General features: G+C 38.9%; 1 protein-coding gene across 5 annotated transcripts; it reads right to left on the bottom strand.

The window, feature by feature from the left end:
• Positions 1-4,568: 4,568 nt before the first annotated feature.
• On the bottom strand, positions 4,569-18,477 carry LOC124411959 (lysine-specific demethylase lid). Of its 5 annotated transcripts, none has more exons than XM_046891532.1 (19): positions 17,717-18,477; positions 15,696-15,912; positions 15,454-15,614; positions 14,823-15,176; positions 14,421-14,699; positions 13,857-14,349; positions 13,384-13,467; positions 12,770-12,897; positions 12,496-12,690; positions 10,254-10,708; positions 9,880-10,141; positions 8,942-9,764; positions 8,655-8,863; positions 8,334-8,558; positions 8,197-8,245; positions 7,330-7,730; positions 7,097-7,217; positions 6,843-6,982; positions 4,569-5,110 (listed from the first exon to the last, which is right to left on the bottom strand). In XM_046891532.1, exons 1-19 carry the CDS (start codon positions 17,939-17,941, stop codon positions 4,976-4,978), a joined length of 4,956 nt encoding a protein of 1,651 aa, XP_046747488.1. In that variant the 5' UTR covers positions 17,942-18,477; the 3' UTR covers positions 4,569-4,975. The 5 variants fall into 5 exon arrangements, with proteins under 5 accessions (XP_046747488.1, XP_046747487.1, XP_046747489.1 ...); XM_046891531.1 differs by having other exon boundaries at positions 8,161-8,245; XM_046891533.1 differs by having other exon boundaries at positions 4,569-5,041; positions 8,161-8,245; positions 17,717-18,476.
• Positions 18,478-18,565: the final 88 nt, after the last annotated feature.

An 18,565-nucleotide genomic window follows, 5' to 3' on the forward strand; every position in this document is an offset into this window, starting at 1 on the left:
TACGTTGTCAACTGTCGGTAAGTTGATTTTCGGGATTTCGTCCAGCCGAATGTTTGGTCTTTTCCATTTTTGTACCCCGAACTGCTCACCCGGAAGCTGGAACTCAGTTCTGACGAGGATAGTTTGATCAGTAAAATGATGAACGTAAAGAATGATTGAAATGCTATACAATTATTAAAAATTTGTAGGAAGCGCAACAAGCAGGTTAGGATCGAAAGGAATTCAATCCATGAACAAATCGTTTCATTACCGTCGAAATAAATTGATCGGTACGCTGTTTCAGCTACAATTCAGGCATAGATTATACACTCGACCCCCCGCTAAGGATTGCCACTCCCGATTGTGCGAGTAGAGTTATTGAATTTGCGCAAGGGTTGAACCGTCAGTCGTTGACTCACGACATGCAGCGTGTATGATCTGCATACATACCACATGTCGCGATGTTTTACGACGTCAGGTGTGACTCGCCGTAAATTAGCCCTGAGGGCTTGAATTGACGCAGAAGTTTTGAAAGCGGTGAACCTTCAAAAATTCGCTTCGGAAAATCTGCTGTAATTAACCCTTTCAGTCACACATTTTTCAACTCAATATTTTGGCCTGAATTTGGTTACTCGGGGGTTTTTGGGGTCGCTGATCACGAATTTGAAACCAAAATTTAATAATTTCTAAATCAAAGATGGCGGGTCCAATATGGCAGATGTAAAATGGAAAGAACCATAAGAATTTGATGATTCTGGCCGAAATTTATTACTTGGGGGTTCTTATAGGGTTATACGAAGTAACAACGAACATCTGAAGTTGTAAATAAACTGTGATACGGTTAGTAGGACGTGGAAATTTTTGAGGTGGCATCCCACTGTGACCGAAGAGATTAACGATCAGCGGACGATCCGCGCTGACATTTCCGAGTTCATGACGTCTGGATTATTACAGATTTACTGGGGTTTCCACTTTTTTCTCTCTTGCGATGAGACGAGACGCGCAGGCGTGACCAAACCGATTAATGGAATATTATACATCTTCGCCTTTCCATTTAACAATTCTCGATGGATGAATCATTGGCGATGGATGGGGATATACCTTATACACTGTAGAACACCCAGGTTCTCGCAGGAAGTTCGTAAATCCGTTTTCTCAAACATGCGTCATCACACGTGTCGACATAATGTTACATTTTATTTCATGTTATATTTTGCGGTCTTTCCTTCACCGCGGACGATTACATTCTGATAAAACACAACGCTCCGGAAACTTTTACCTGTAAGTCACACACGGTGACTACGGTGGTCTTACGCATGGTCATGATTAAGTTAATCCCGAACAATTATGCTTTGTAGTTAAAAGAAATGTCCTCCCTCATACTTGGATAATAATTCCAAGAATGTACCGATCAAATGTACGAATGCGCACGTGCATCCTTCAATCGGAAAAAATACAAACATGTTTACTTTTATCGTGATACTATACTATTTTATTATTGTTAGTATTACAGCTATAATAATAATTATTATTATTATTCAATGATTTACAGGGGATGTAACAAGCTATACAACAATTGGCCCATATTCCAATATAATCTCAACACATATAGTTATGACTCATGATATTGTTTTTCTAGACATCATAAATATATCTATATTATAATTGTACATCCGAATTTAATTTAAAGTGGGACAGTCGTGAATTTATCTGTATTTTTTTCGTTACTAGTATTACTTTGTTTACTTCGACCACATGTCCCAGGTATCATGGTAATCGTATTACAAACTATCGGTAATGGAGATATTTCTACAATTCACTAGAACGCGAGAACTGGGAGAAGGTAAAAATGGGTAAAATCGTCGCCAGAAGTTTTACATACATATCCATACCACGATCGTGTAGAAATTTAAAAATCTTCGATCTATTCTCGCTCGCATTACGTATATATTCTGTGTCTGAAATATTTTCTCGAGTACCCTTAATTTCATTATATGTTTATTTGATTTTTTTGGTTCGACACATGAGGCATAAATTAAATAATCATCGTATGTTTTATATAGACATCTTTTTTCATTGTTTATATAATTAAAAATAGTTTTTAGTAGTGTATATGTGCCTGCGTAAAAATTGTTACCGACGATCATAATTATTACATAAATGTAAAATAACATAGTATTGGTTATCTACTGCATACTAAGTTGCATATACTAATCACACGAATTCATCTTCTTTCGATAATACTATAAGTATATGTATTACGTGTATGCATGTATGTATGTGTGTATGTATTTATATGTACCGTATTTTTCAATCAGATAAATTGATAGATATAAAGTTGGTATTTTATGGAATTCTATTATAACTTACAATTAAACATGTCTATACTAAATATTATATGTATATATAAATATAAATATAGTAATGATTCTGACTATATGTATTTATGTTATTATAAATGTCTATGTATTCTCATATCGCATTCTTCTGTGTAAAAAATTTCTCACTGCGCATTCCTTCTATTACTCGATCGTACTTATGTATGGTATTTGTATATTTATGTGGGTTTATACCATGTGAAAAAATTTCCCGGTATTCCCGAAGCCTCACTGGTAGACATAAAAAATGAAAAGACGAAACGAAAACAAGGAAAAGGAAATGAGTAGAACATGGTTCGAAAATCATGTTCACCGCTGTGAAAGCCCGCTTGCGTGTACTCACGCGTTTCATGAAATTATATTTAATTGTAAGAAAGAATGACTGATAAATTTGCAGAATATTACAATTCCCTTTGATATTGTTGTGAGATCATTGAAATGAGAAACTGTGATTAATTCACATAAAAGATAAAGAAATCTAGTGTGTCGGTTGGCTCATCGTATCCCAAGAGATGAGTTATTTCCACACAACAGGATGTCGGTACATCCTTCAAAGAGCACACATACGGAAAAAGAACCGTATCATGTCACTCGTATATACCAACATAAAAACATAAACTTCATTGCTCGAGTGGGTGCAGTTAACAATTTCATCACTTTGACATGGCTAAGTATAAAACGTAACATGAGTGTACTGGTAGAAATGAACAAAGAAAAACTAAATATGTACAGATTTGAAACATTCCGGACAAGTATGCAGCTTTCGACGGTACCGTTGAAACTCGTGTGGAAAATGGATTGGCTTAGCTTTTAATACAATAATATCTATATAATTATACACTTTAGGCTAATCGTTATATTTACAAATACTTAGAGACTAGACAATAATTCGTCGTAAAATACCAAACATACCTATTTAATACCACGTCCTTACAAGTTACGCATTGTACATATACATACATACCAACCGATCATTATAAACTTTGCGGTACGATCCGACGTTCACCGAAGGGATTAGATTGCAGATAAAGTATCAGATAAGTTAGCTGCGAAGACTTCCGTGAATGCGGTAATTTATTTACTCTGTAGGGCGTACTGATGCAATATCTATACGATCGATTGCTTGACCAATGAAAAAGTCTAATCCAGAGCCTATAAAAATATACGTGCACGAAAAGTGTTGGTTTTATTTTTCATACTTTTGTTACTTTAAACTTATAATTTAATTAGGACTTCTCATCTACGTATGATAAAGATCGTATAACGCGATTGCGATCTTGAATTTAACTTGTCGCAAGTTGAATTCAAGGCAAGTCGTCGCTCTGACACTAAAAGTTATATTACATGTAAGTTAATATCGTTATTATATCTACAACCCCTCGACAGATATACAAGTGATATCGTAGAAGTACAGCGAAACTCGCGTTATTCATACAGATTCTCAATCGGCACTCACACCAAAACATGCTAACGTAACATCAAGTTCCAAAATCAACGTAATCGCCCGATCAACACCGCATTTATTGCCATTTATCCGTTAAGAATTCGCAATGTTATGGTTACATCAGATATGTACATATTTGCACGAAAACTTTATTAAAGATTGTAAGATACTTTGCAACAAGTAATTCGACGAAATGGGAAATAATACGTGACTGAGAGCGATAATAATAATAATAATAATAATAATAATAATAGTGATAATCACAATCGTACTAAGTATCAAGTGGTTTGAGATGTTAGAAAGTTTTTTTCGTTCATTCAAATCGTTTCAATCGCGTCTCACAAGGAACATCAGTTTGATGCCTCTCTCTGATTTCGTTGAGACTCGTATATGTTGTAGAACATTGAAAACTAAGAGACAGGTATTTTTTTACCTGCAGAAAAACGGTTTAAAGGGACGAAAACGACCCCTAAAGATGAGCACTCAACAGGGTGACTCTTGACACGCTTCATGTATTTGAGTGAAACCAACACTGAAATGTTTTTTTAATGAATAGGAAGACTTCAGCGTTAGTTTCATTCAAACCCATCGAGCGCATCAAGAAATCACCTCGATAGGTGCCCAACTTTGGGAGTTGTTTTCACACCTCTAAACCGTTTGTCTGCAGATAAAAAAAATACATGTCTCTTAGTTTTCAATGTTCTACAGCATACATGAGTCCGAACGAAATCAGAGGGGACACCAAACTGATGTTCTTTGTCAGTTATTTGGCTCTGTTTTCATCCCGATATTCTTGACCACATACGTTATCGTTAATTTCACTCTATTTTTATCAATCACTGTCAGTAACGAACGTAGAGAAAAAGAAAGGAGAAAAATTTTCTAAACGTTCTAATTTTGAATGGCAAGACACCGTGTTGGAAGACTGAAAACCCAAGGACTACACAAGACAAAGTTAAATCGAAATTTGGAGGAGAAAAAAAAAAGCAAAGCGTAACAAAATTAAGGACAATTAATGAGAACGAAAATGTTCATTGTCACGTGTGAGTACGGTGTTGATAGCTGGACGTTGCAAATGCTTAAAACGGCGTAGTCTCGTTTATCCTGATAAATACATGGGGCAACCGGCTACTGCGTCAGCACAGAGATCTTGAGAGTGAGAAGAAGAAGCTGATCAATACGTCTCGACGAACGGCGAGGCTTCCTGTATCTCGGGTTCCGTATCTCCGCTGTTGTATCCCTGAGATTGAGAAAGGGAAAGAAGTGCATCCAACCCTAATAATTCGGCAGTGGGATCTGTTCGTGACAGCTAAATCGTTTGGCACGTAGAAAAACAAATATTAACAAGAAGAAAGAGAGAGAAAAAAAAACAACAACAACAACAATAACAACAGCAATACCTCAGGGAGGATAAAATGTATTAAACACAGAAGTTTTTCTTCGATTTGGGAATGGAATGCGAATGTTATTACAATCTACAGGATGAATTACTCAACGGAGAGAAATCGTTGGATATGTGTTTGACTTGTGCAAATTTTCTGGACACCGTTAATAGTTCCTCGATACAGACTTGCAGTATCATGAGAAACACTGTTCGTGCAGTGGTTCTCATGCTACTGTAAGACCCACGATGTAATAGTGGGTGGGGGGTCAAAAGTTGGAAGAGTCTATATTACAAATGGCGGGTAGATAGAAATTTCAAAGATGCGAAAATAAACTAACGAGAGTTGAATCGTTGGAAATCTTGGTTTTTGAAAGTCTTACTGATGAGTAGTCATTTTGATAAGTGAGACTTTCGAAAATCAAGATTTCAACTTTCGTTATTATTTCATTTTCTCATGTTTGAAACTTCGATATATCGGTCCTTTGCAGTATCGAATCTTCCACCTTTTGACCCCCGCCCGTAATAGTAAGATTTGCAGTAATATGAGATACCGCGTTGCCCGAAAATTCGAGGATAGATACACCGCGAATCCTCCTTGTGTAAAACCATTAATCATACGCAAAAACAATTGAGGATACAGAATTTGCACATGCGTAAAAAATACATCCAATGGTTTCTCGCTGTTAGGGAGTATACAAGTTACATTTCTTGGCACTCTCCGTGCAAACAAAATGAAATCAACATAACAACAGCAGTAATTTAATTATCCGTATATATTTACAAAAGGCATTAGAATTGACTCCGTTCCCCTCGATTGTTTTCATTTCTTGCGCATTTTGGATGCCGCAGTCGGAACAAACTAAATGCAATCGAGCGGGGCATGACACCAGTACAATTGGTTGGCTTTGGAAATCGAACTCTGTACAGAAAATTCGGATCTAATCCCACGATTCGATTTTGAAAAGATCCTACAATATTATACATACAGGATACAGTTGAAATAATAACAATTACCTACGTTCGAATTGTTAAATGATTTTAATTTCGTCGTGTCGTATAAATATTTCAACATAATAATAATGACAATAATAATAATAATAATAATAAAACAATAATAATAGGTTTTAAAAATATAAAATACAGAATTAAGTAATGATAAAGATAATGGTTTTGGAATTTGTTCACGTCATTATACCATTTATTTGATTTTTTTATCATTATTTTTTTTTTTTCGTTTTCTTCCTTCCTTCCACTTTTTTTTTTATTCTTTTTCTTTTTCTTTTTCTTTTTCTTTTTCTTTCACTGTACATGTATAGCATGAAAAATTGGGTAATGCACAAATTTTCACACCTAGTGAAAGTAGAACATAAATTTTCTCATAAACGAATATTTCAAAATGTTTGTACTGATGTCAAAAATTATTGAATTATTATTATTTAGTCGTAGCAGTAATAGTATTAAAATGATGCGGTAACAGGGCAAATTAATGAAAGAAACGGTCCTCCGCGTAACAGTGCGACGAAAATTCGCGGCCACGTAGGGAAAAAAGAAAAAATGAAGAGAAAAAAATAAAAAAATAAAATTTAATTAAAAAAAAAAAAAAAATAATAATAATAATAATATCAAGTAGAGGAATACTTTAATTAATTTATCGTACCATGACATTATCGCTGTCTTTGCAATTACTACAGATGTAATCATCTTCTTCAGCTATTTCTGCACGGTCCAAGCCAACGCAGTGCATGTGGAACCAACCGTCACAGCCTCCGTCGCACTGGACCCAATCGACCTCGCGTCCTGATGAGGAAACGAATGATTAACGAAAAGCTTGCGACTTAATGAGTCTGAGATTGTATAAAAAGTTTCCCGATTTCTAGTGACAGTTTGTAAATATTTGATCAATGCTTTTACCACTGGGGCGGAGGCAACTGACAGCTGCACAGTCGTCTTCTTCATCGGAAGTGTCTTGTTTCGTTTTCTTCCTGTTACCACCGCGTTTTTTGGGCCCTTCCTCGCCCTCCTTACGTTTTATCTGTAAAATTCGATTATCTGAGATCGCGCTAGCCGATATTCTGAAAAGCGAATGTGCTTTTGATAAATAAAAATGAAACCTTGACGAATGACGAAATTGTGTTACTCAGTACCTTTCGCGGGCCGCGTTTCATCGGTCCGACACTCATGAGAATTTTCTTTTCCTTGTTCAATCCTTTACGTTTTAGGATATTTTTTTCATCGACTTTTGGACGGCCCAATTTTTTCAGCAGCTCAAATTCTTCCGATTTACGTTTACGTCCGCGTTTTTTCACGTCTTTCATGTCGTGCTTAAACGTCGCTTGAACTTCCTCGAAGGTCGCATACTTTTGCACACTGCTGGGTATGTTCGTGTGGCTCAGTATCTTCCATATGTGCTGTGTTTCATCCAAGGCTACTTCGAGCAGATCGCCTTCCATCATCAACTCCTCGAGTCGACCCCTCGCACTCTCTGACAAAACTACCGCGGCGTCAGCGTCCTGTCCCTGGAGTTTGTTGGGTTGAAACTTGGAAACTGAGCGTGGAAAGGAGTAAAGAAAGAAAAGAAAAAGGTTAGTCTAACGTGCAGCTGCAGATATGCAGGATAAGAAGGAGGAACACAGAGCGCTGGAAAATTGTTTGGAAAAAATAAAAATTAACATAACGAACCGACTCTTCTACAGCAAAATTGTTTGGATATGTACGAATGTCTTCCGCGTCAAAGAAGCATCTGTAATCTGTGTCTCTTAGCTTTGAACGAAAAAGTTTCGTTCAAATTTCCTTCCAAGTTGAGCGTGATCTTGTACGAAAAAAAAAACTAAGAGACCGATCGCATATGCCCAGTGTCGACAGTAGCTCAATCAACAATCATAGCTTTTTCAAGAAAATATTTTGACCCGTAATCCGGAAAAATCGCTGATCGCAGATGTAAATTATGTTATTAGAGAAAAGGTATAACAATTTACCGTACGAATAATCGTGTTCGTTACTATTAAACGTACTACAAGTAGGCTCGTCATCCTCGATGGTAACAACGTCGTCGTCATCGTCCTGAAAGAATTAAGAACGGAAATGTTATTCTCGAACAAATTACTGCCCAACTGCTTGTAGAACGTGTAACGCAAGTACGATAACTTACAGCAGTACTCGGTACACTGTCGTCGGAATGTACACCACTAAGCGGGGCGATGGCTTGTACTCTTTGATGGAGTTCCGGGTTGTTCGCAGCCTTTTTTAACTCGCTGCTGATTATTTTTTCTGTTTTTTCCCTCGCAGCTGCTTCGACCAACTTCTGAGACAAGACGGAGAGTTTGGCCAACGCAGAAGACAATTCGTCAGTCGCTAAAGCTTGCCTGGCACGATCCTGTACATGAAAGAAAGTAAAGGAAGTCGGGGTGAATAAGCAAAGCATTTGTTTATCGAGCAGTTGGATTGACCAATTTTTTCTCAACACACGCACCTGCCAGTTCATCGCTCGTTCCGTTAGGCATTGCAGAGCTTCACCCTCGGGCAAACGTACAGGAATTTTTTGTAAGCTCACTAACAGGGCTAATATCGTCTCGAGACGAGGTCGGCGTGATCTCAGACAACACGGGCACAAGAACTTTGTGTCCCTTGACACCGGTAGCTTCCCTTTGTACGTGGTTTTGGGTAAAGGCACACAGTTTGCTGTTGAAAAATGAAAATTCGTCAGGATACAGCGATCAGCGAGTTTTTTAGACGAGTAAATAAGAGCAATTGTCTTACAGTGAAACCAATCCTTGCAGAGTTCGCACTGTAGCATCAGTCCGAATCGGGGTCTTCGGCAGACGCAATATCTCGATTCGTCCATCTCAGTCTTGGTCAAATTCCTCTCTCTAAGATTCCTCATAGCTTCCATTTCGCGTTGCTCGGCGAGTTTGAAGGCCGCGACGACGTTCGCAGAGTCATTAGTGTCGTCCAGTTTTGTATCACACACAAAGACGGCGCCGACCGTCTCCTCTCCCTTGTTTCTCTTCGTCTTCATAGCTTGCACACCTACTCCGATCCTCGGAGAGAGAGCTTCCATTAAGGTGTAGTGAGAATTCTTTCTGAGAAACGTTCGGGCTGTTCTTTCTTTCCAAACTTTGGCTTGAGACAACGTCGACTCCAGGATCGGCAGCGCGTCCAAGTGAAGCGGTATGTTTCTACCCCTGCGAACAAGTTCGTCGAGCGTGTCGTAGTAAGGATAATTCTCCTTGGCTTGAACGTCCTGAACGTTTTTAGTCCAGTTTTTGGCCTTTGTTAAAATGTCTTGTAAATTGTCTAGGTTTGGTAAATAGGCGTCGATTTCGTCGGCTTCTTTCAAGAAATCTTCTATCGTAACGATAGTCTGACGATTTTTATTTTGCAGATACCCTTTCGCCTTGTCTTCCCACTTCTCTATACTTATCATTAAATTCTGGAGCTTTGATAAGGTGTTTTCTATGCTAACGTGTGGCGGGATTGTCATTCCTTTTTCTACCAGCTTTACAAGATCCTCGTGACTGGCTGATTTCGGTTCGTCTTGAATAGATTTCACTTCTTCCAGCCACTGCGACTGCACCAATCTCTACAAAACGAAGTGCAAAAAAAGTTGAGGAATGGCCAAAGAGGAATAAAAAGAATATTGAAAAAGTGCACATAAAGCCCACTTTGTAAAAAAAAAAAAAAAAATTGAAAAATACCTGTTTTAGTCGGACAAGCTGTGGTAATTCGATGCAAATAGAATCGCCGAAGTCGATGCATTTCTCCAGCTTTTCGATGTCCGCAACTTCATCTTTACTTTCTAATTCCTCGGCATCCTTTTGAAATTGAACTACTTGGTCTAATATGTATTTAACGCCGTCAGATTCTTTCAATTCGCAGCAGAGATTTGTTATTTCTTTGTAAAACAAGGTCAACTCTTCGACAGTCAGTTTATATTTAGTGTCCACAGATTGCCTAGTCCTGTTTCCGTTGAAAAATAAACAAGATTGAATAAAAACCACCAAAGTTCATCGGAATACGACTAAGTTTCCGATTAACACAAAAATCATGCATTAACAAAAATAGTGCAAACCTCGTCCGCTGCTTGTTATTCAATAGCTGCTGAGCGACGCTGGCGCATTTTTCGGCATCTTGTACAGCGGTGGTAAGAGCGGTGAGCAGTTCGCTTTCCGGAAACTTCTTGACTTCGGCTTCGCTGAGCAATTCTTTGAGTTCGGTAAGTTCGATTTTGTCTCCTTTCGGGTCCATCGCTTCCTTTACTTTGGTGACCCACGAGTCGAACGACTCGGCCTTCAGTTTAAGCTTTTGCAACATTATGGGCAACTCATCGAGCGTGTAACGATATCTGAGAGTATGTTTCTCCGGCGGGCAGTCGCAGAGGTCGGTAAAATGCCTCAAACAAACGAGCTGCGAGTTGTGGCAGGAGCACGTTACCGCACTTAAGAAACAGGTAGTTTTACATGCCTCGCATTGCCTCTCATCGTCCGGTAAAAGCTCAAAAGCTTCGCGCTCCGCTTCTGTTACGCCCTGAAACAAACAAGCGGTAGACGAATAAAAAAAATTGCTTGTAATCAGAGGTTCGCGGTATGAAGTAGTTTATACATAGCGTTTGGAGTAACAGCAGATGAAGCATATCGTCGAAACCGGTAAAACGATTACCATTCGGTCATTACAAAAACACGTTTGCATAAGTTACTTTGCAATTGAATCCAAGACTTTGTTTCGCTTGTTAAAAACCATTTCCAATGTTGGAATAGAAAGTAGACGCACGAAGTAACATCTGTCTTATCTTTCGCTACTCGTACTGTTTGACAACAAACGTTGCGAAGGAGTAAAAAAGAAAGGTGCAAGGTGAAAACGAAGCTGTACAAAGGATGAAAACGGAGCGATAAAATATGCGTGCGTATGTTACTGTTCCTAGGATTAAACAGGAAATATCGTGGCGACTTGTAAACAGTGTAGCATCGCTCGAATACCCATAAATCGAACGATGTGGTATGAAAAAAAACATAACCTGGACTCACCGAATCATGTTATGTAACAAATGTTGAAGAACAACAGAGTATCATTGGCCAACGATAAATAAAACTTGATAAATATAACGAGGATCGAACTCTGCTTAAGACGGTGCGAAGAATAAGGGTGTCGAGCAAGCCAGTTATAGGCAAGTTATGGAAAAAGCAATATGTACGTAAGCAAAGGCATCAATTAAAACTTATAACTTGAGCTGGGATACGAGAATGTTCAGCGAACTGGCAATACATTGCACCTCTCTGTGTGCCTGTTGGCATGTGGCATGTGGGGAAACGAGATTGTACTACTCTTCTCAACGACATAAGCTGACCAGTTTCCACTTGGCTATACTCAGTTCTCGCTAACTCTCTTTCTTCTATTTCCTTATATAATCTGAGAAATGTATTCGTGAATATGCCTACGGATGGGAATTTCGATGCAGTCGATTCTCGTTTCCAAAATCATTATTTCGACGTACGACTACTGCGTTACGATTAACGAGACTAAAGAGGAACGAAGATCGGATTAAAAGGAGCTTCGATCTTCAGCAGTATCGGAAAAACTTATGTCATTTCTGAGATATTCTTACTGCTGAAGAATCGACCACAGATGTATTGATTTGCATTTGAATAGGAGCGATATTGAGCTTTGTTTATGATAAAATCAAACGTACGGTTCTTTTTGGAGTATCCATTTTTCAAGCGTCGAATCACGATCATTGAATACTCGATGCACGGTAACGTTCATTAATGCCTCGGACTTCCGACTACATTGATTTTGGACCGAAACAAAATGCAAGTTCGATTCGATACGGATTACGTAACAATATCTCCCAATCTCTCGCTTCGGTTGCATCGCCGGTCGGTGTCATGTAACTCGTATAAAATCTAGCTCGCATTTCGTTTCGGAGCGAAAACAAGGTAGTTAAAATCTCAAGACATTAATGAATATTAAATTGTGATCTCGAATTTTGACTATGATTGATTTGGAAACATATTTTGTGGCCGAAATTCATAATCGTAAATGACAAATATCAATAGGTCAGTCAATTATTTGAATTCTGGAATCAGGAAGTTTAACACGGAGTGATAAAAGTATATTATTTATCGTCAATTAGCTGTGTCTAATGATAAAGGGTACCGCGATAAATTTTGATACTAGAAACAGAGCATTGAAATTTTTGCGAAGTTAAAGGAAGACTGTTTTCACTCTGTTTCTTGAGTCTATCGTGATTTGAAGTTTATTTCCAGCAAAATATTAAGAATAAAACAAAGAAAAGTGAAAACTGGGCTAAGACTCACCCATTCCAGAAGATTTTTTCGCAATTTTTTTTCATCGTCAACCATCTGAAGCATGTCGTGATATGTTGCCGTGGCTATACCGATGTCCAAGGAGTCTGGGTCCAGAGACATTTTGCAGACAAGTTCGTCGTGTGAGAAAACGCAGAAGCGTCTCAAGTTCGAGTAATGTGAAATACATTCGCGGCCCATTTTTAGCTGTAACAAAAAGAAATCACAAGGCGTCGAATCACGTCGTAATAAACGAGTGCCGATTCTCTTTTTTTATATCTCTTACCCAATCGGCTGGAGCGAAATTGACAGCTTCGGCAAAGTTGTACCCTTGGTTGAAGCCCGCGTGATAGGCTCTTGGAAAAGTAACGACAAATTCACCTGCGTGCTGATCCGTTCTGAACACTGGAACTCCTGAACAACATAGAGAGTAAAAGTGGTTAACGAAAAGTTTACTTCAGATCCGATCGGTTGTGACGTAAGTCTTGAATGAAATGAGATCCATCTATTTGGTGAAATATCAGTTACCGCAAATCGATAGTAAAAACTGAGCGATTTGTAAATTACTTGAACAATTTTGTCTATTATCGTTAAAAGTTTTTTTTTTTTTTATTTTCAACGATTATCGAACGTCGTACTGATCGCTGCTTTTCTGACTATTATTACCGTGACTGTTGGTATTTTGAATAAATTCATCGAGTCGATGTGCAATATATTCTATTCAATATCAGTTCGTGCCATAAAATGACTGTCAATATCCGTTCAATTAGCCCAGTTTTTAATATAAAAACTATCTTTTATTTTCTACTTAGAAAAATAGCAGATAATAAGGTAATAAGCGAGTGATGGAAATGGGATGGGGGATAGAGCGAAGAGGGAAATTGTTAGGGAATCGGATACCTATGTACATGGGGGTTGGATTATTTGTATGCTGGCATCTCGGCGAGCAACCAGGTCCAGGACAGTACAGCCATCGACGATTTTCTGAAGTAAATTAAAGCAAAAAGCTATGTGAAGTTGAAGGAACCGAAGGAACTAAATCGAACGGTACAATTGATGTGTCGAAATATGAGACGGTGAGTTAATATGGCAGCCTGACGAATATATTGGACAAAAACTCAGAAGGCTGTGTCACGGGTACATTCAAAGATCGAACCGTTGCCCCCGGTGAAACTGAAGTGGATTTTTCAATACTTAAAGAATTGTAGGAATCGTCGGAAGCAGACGCGATATGGATAAATTGAATTTTTTCCGTACGATGAGTGAAAGAGAGTAAATTAAAAATGAAGTATCGAATCAGCAGGATCAGTTGAAACGTGATAATTTTCTGTATCATATTCAATGGACGTTTATAATTGTGCTGTAATATTCACCTTCGTTCATCAGTATGTTGGGGTTCATAATAGTGACGAGTTGATGGAGAAGGTCCGGTTGGCTGTGGAATAATTCCGGGGCAGCAGACTTCATGGAATGTTCAAATCTTTCCGCCTGAGATCCAGGAACTCCGTACCAAGTCTTGGGCTCTCCCCAGTGTAGATAGTTTATGGAATAACTCCAATGGTCTTCGTTGTGCCAACAAAAGGTGGCGAAGCACATGCCGACGTACATCCAGGGAACTTTCATGCCGCTAATGTCCGCATTGATGTGCCCCAGCACGCTGCCCTGTAGAACGGGTAAATTATTCAAATTCCACGAAGATTCGGCGTACTCCTGATCGCACGTGAACAAATTGACACTGGTCTTCGTCGGGAAACCGGAGCCGTGATCCATTGTGTGCAAATCAGCCCCATACTCGACGGTCACATCTTCATCTATCGAAGAAACAATCCGCCAGAATTCCTTCTCGACCAAAGGAGTCGGTACCATCTGAAAAAATGACCGATTAAAGATATAACTCAAGAGGGTAGTATGAAAATGAATGAAAACCTGATGCTTACGTGTACAGGCATGTTGAAGTAATCGCTTTTGAACTGATCGGCCATTTCGCCAAACTGTTGCAGCGTATATTCGCGCTGAGCTTGTTCGAATCCAAAGGCTTCCATGGGCTTTGAGACTTCTTCGGCGACACATTTTGGGCATCGCCAATCACCCTTTGGTATTTCGGTTAACGGAGGCATAAGGCAGAAGGTGTGATAGCTGTCGTCGCATCCGTCGCACAACAACATGCTCTCCTCTGTATCGCCTCTGCCACAGTTGTGGCAAATGTATTTGGCAAGCTGTGAAAAAAAGGAGGAAGGAATAAGAACGTGAAAACAATATAGGAGATATTTAGTAAGCCGTAATACCGATAATCAAACAGTTATTTTTTTCTCAACACGTGGTAAATTAAATTCACTCACTGGGTCAAAATCATAGTGTAATTTGACGCCTCTGGTTTTGCTAGGTTTCTTTACATCTTTGGTATTAAAACCGGCCATTTTCGGACCAGGTCCGTAAAACTGCAATTTTTTAAGCTCCTTGCTGTTATCTTTATCTTTTTCACCGTCAGAGTCACACTCGTCTTTGCAATCTTCTTGCTTAATGGGTGATGCGGTGTCTGCGACTAATTCTGGTTTTTCATCCGTACCAGCAAATCGTTTGGAACGTCGTGAAAATTTTTCATTCGGGGGTTTTATTTGCTGTCTCGATATTATTCCATGAGGCTTATAATCCCTGTCCTTTTTTTCATTCACATCACCCTCTGGCTCAATTTTCTAAAAGAAAAAAAATATCACAATATTAGAGTAAACTATGAACCATTTATTAATGTACGGCTTTGATTCATGGAGTCCAATTCAGGAGCTTCGAATAGTTGCAAATAAACAAAAATTGTACCCTTAAATGTCCGGACCCCAACAAGTTTTTTTTTTTTTTTTTTTTTTTTTATAGAGACAGTACAAATGATTGATCACCGATTAATTAAATTGATGATTGACGATTGATTAAACTATATCGATAAGCCAGTCACAAATTTAAACTGAAGCTACTTACGATGTCAGTCAAGGTTTTTCCTTGCTTGAAAACGTCAAAGGGGTATAAAATTCTTTCGTAGTGGTTTTTTAAAATACTTCCAACACTCCGACCAGACGGATATCCTATCCGGTTTGCAATCTTTGCCCATCTTCTTTCTTTAGTAACTGTTTCGATGCCACCTATAAAACCATATTAAAAACTATTAATATTAACGCCGAATCACAGGTGGCTGAGAAATGAGAATAGCGACAAATCATTACCTTCCTCGGTGACAATTCTGTGTAAGGAGTATAAGTCCAACGCTTTGCGTTCAACTAGTGGAATTTTCAACGACGATCCTTGCAGCTCCCAAAATTTGGCTATTTGATCTAAAAAATTCAGCTTTATTCTGGTCTTTGCTTCAAGTTCGTTTAACCTCTGAATTCTTGGTACAAACTTGAATTTGTCAACGTCAACGGCGAAAGGTGGTTGCCAATTCTGTGGAAAGGAAAAAAAAAAAAAATAATTAATTTCAATAAACGAACTGAAAATTCGGTTCTACTTATTTATTTATTTTCTTTAGTTTGTAAACGAGAATGAAACATTTTTATTCCTCTTTGCGGTTGAACTGTCTAAAATTGCATAAGAAATCGTTGAAAAAGTTGATTATTCTTTTTTTCGTTGATTTTTAAACCATGCAATCGCACGTTTCGTCATACAAATTATAACGGTAAGCGTCTCTCCCTGCCGCTCTCCCTTGCCCTTAGCAATGGCTATAAAACACGGATGCGATTGGATTACTTATTTGTTCTAATTTCAAATTTCGACAGTTGAAGACGACCTTAGGTTTAGATTCGCTTCGCAAATTGCTACTCCACCAAATTATCGACTACAACAGACTTGAGGCAGGATTTATCTCTTTGATTGATAAAATGGTAATCCGAGCGTAACATATAATTTCCTGTTAGAGAAGAAAAAAAAACAACAAATAACATGGGCATTCGCAATATAAACAACGGCGGCTCTTCGTTCGCCGTTTACTACTTTTTACCTTTCTTTTCGTTACAATACGCGAACGGATATGCAATGTCCGTTATACCTACATAAAACAAAATGGACATCATCTTTCATTTTCTTCCGTCGGATTCGACAATTCGTCGGCCGTAAATTGACTAACGGAATTACAAATTGACCGAATGCATTCACGGTGATTCATTTTCTGAGATTTGCGATTCGTTTGATATTTAATGCAAGAAAAATAATGGCTGTATCAGGTAGAACAACGTCGATCGATTTTATCGTTGCAGGCAATAATATATGCGTATAAACATTGTCGTTAGATTGACGTTTCTTGTTTTTATTTTATGTTTTCGATTCGTTCGATTTACACCATTTCAGATATTTTTCGATGATAAGCCGATTGCGGCTGTGATAAAAATTTATTCATCTAGTAATTCACTAATTGTAAAATGACGAACGACCATTACGTGCATCGATATAGCTATAGTTTGTGGATGTAACACGCTCGTGAGATTAACATCGGTGGTAGTTTCGTCCGAGCAGAAAGAAAGAAAGAAAGAAAGAAAGAAAGAAAGAAAGAGGTAGCATATATAGGTACAACAAAAAGAGAGAAGAAAAAAAAACAGAATAAAAGAAAATCTCTCGGTAAAGAAACAGGACAACAAACGCAACAATAATTTTATTCTTCCGGAAGAATATTTCTAATGATGCCTAGTTTTGAACTACAAAAGTTCGACATTAACATATATTTGCAGGGGGACGTGAGAAAATGACGAAACGTTATGTCAGTCACAGAAGCAGTCGAGAAGACGCTGCATTTGGTACACCTAGATCTCATTTGTTTACGCGATTTCCCGAAATTCATGTCCAATGGTTAGCATCATCGAAGAGCAATGGGAAAGCAAATCGACAAACAGAATACCGTTTTTCTGCCAATGTTATTTATTTATTTACTAGGCATTTGTTTCATTCGTCACGTATTCAATCGTACAACTCTAGTCCATGTGGACACGGGTGATTGTGGATGATTCTTTTCATCCTCAACGATAAGGTATCCATCCAAAGAGGGTGTGTGCGCGTGTGTGTATTTTTTGTTACACATTTTAATCGCATCGACATCACTTTTCGCTTTCCTTTCTCAAAGCCCCCAAACACATACGGTTCGTCGACGCTGGGTTTTAACATCTCTACGGCAGAGGGAAAGGGGGGACGATAAAGGGCGAAGGGCCTCACAGAGGGGGGGGGGGGGGCAGAGGGCTGTCGCATCTTTGTAATTACTCACTGGCGGTGGTTTTATTTTGCAAATCCCCGATTTTTCGGCGATGGGACGAATCTTGGAGATGTAGCCAAGGGGGTCGAGAAATTCCTCCGCTGTTGGCTCAAAGACTGGGGCCTCTGGTGGTATAGCGAACTCAAAATCCTTGTCACCTTTTTCACTCATATCTTTACCGTGATAAGTACCAAACCGAGTCTCGCACCCGATATTTACATCCACCTTAGAGACCATCACGTAATTTCGTCACACAACGAATGCACACCACCAACGAGGACATATAGGCAAAGTTTTGGTACGTAAATTCCCCCGTGGATTTCACTCGGTAATCACCAATACACCCTGGCACGTGACAATACTGTGGGGATCGATTAGGAAACTCGGTACTACTCAGGTATTAATTGGAAAAACTTGTTCGTCAATGTTTTTAGCGCAGCCATGGCTACGGATGTCGTATATTTATGACCGTTACCGATGTGACAATCCGTCCGTCCGCACACCGTTCCCCGGGTTCTATGTAGAAACTATAGAACGATTCTAATAGGCAGAGCTGCTCAGTACTCACACCATTTCGTCTGGCACGTACGTACGCGTAGATCGCCTTTGCACCAACACGCGCTTCGAGAACCAACCTCTGCGCGCATGCGACAATCGAATGCGTTTTTCTCCCGTGTTTCTTCCATCGGCGCTTCCTCAATCCTCACCGCCAACATGGCTGACACCTTCACGGCATTGCCTGACCTTTTCGCCACACCAGGCGAACTGCCGTTGAGGTTATAACTGCGTTGTCTTGCGTTCGTCTCTTTTACACTCTAAGAAGCATGCGATCTTTAGTCAATTGTGCGGATAAAAACAGCC

The sequence above is a fragment of the Diprion similis genome, chromosome 10, assembly GCF_021155765.1.
Source record: "Diprion similis isolate iyDipSimi1 chromosome 10, iyDipSimi1.1, whole genome shotgun sequence".
Lineage (NCBI taxonomy): Eukaryota > Metazoa > Arthropoda > Insecta > Hymenoptera > Diprionidae > Diprion > Diprion similis.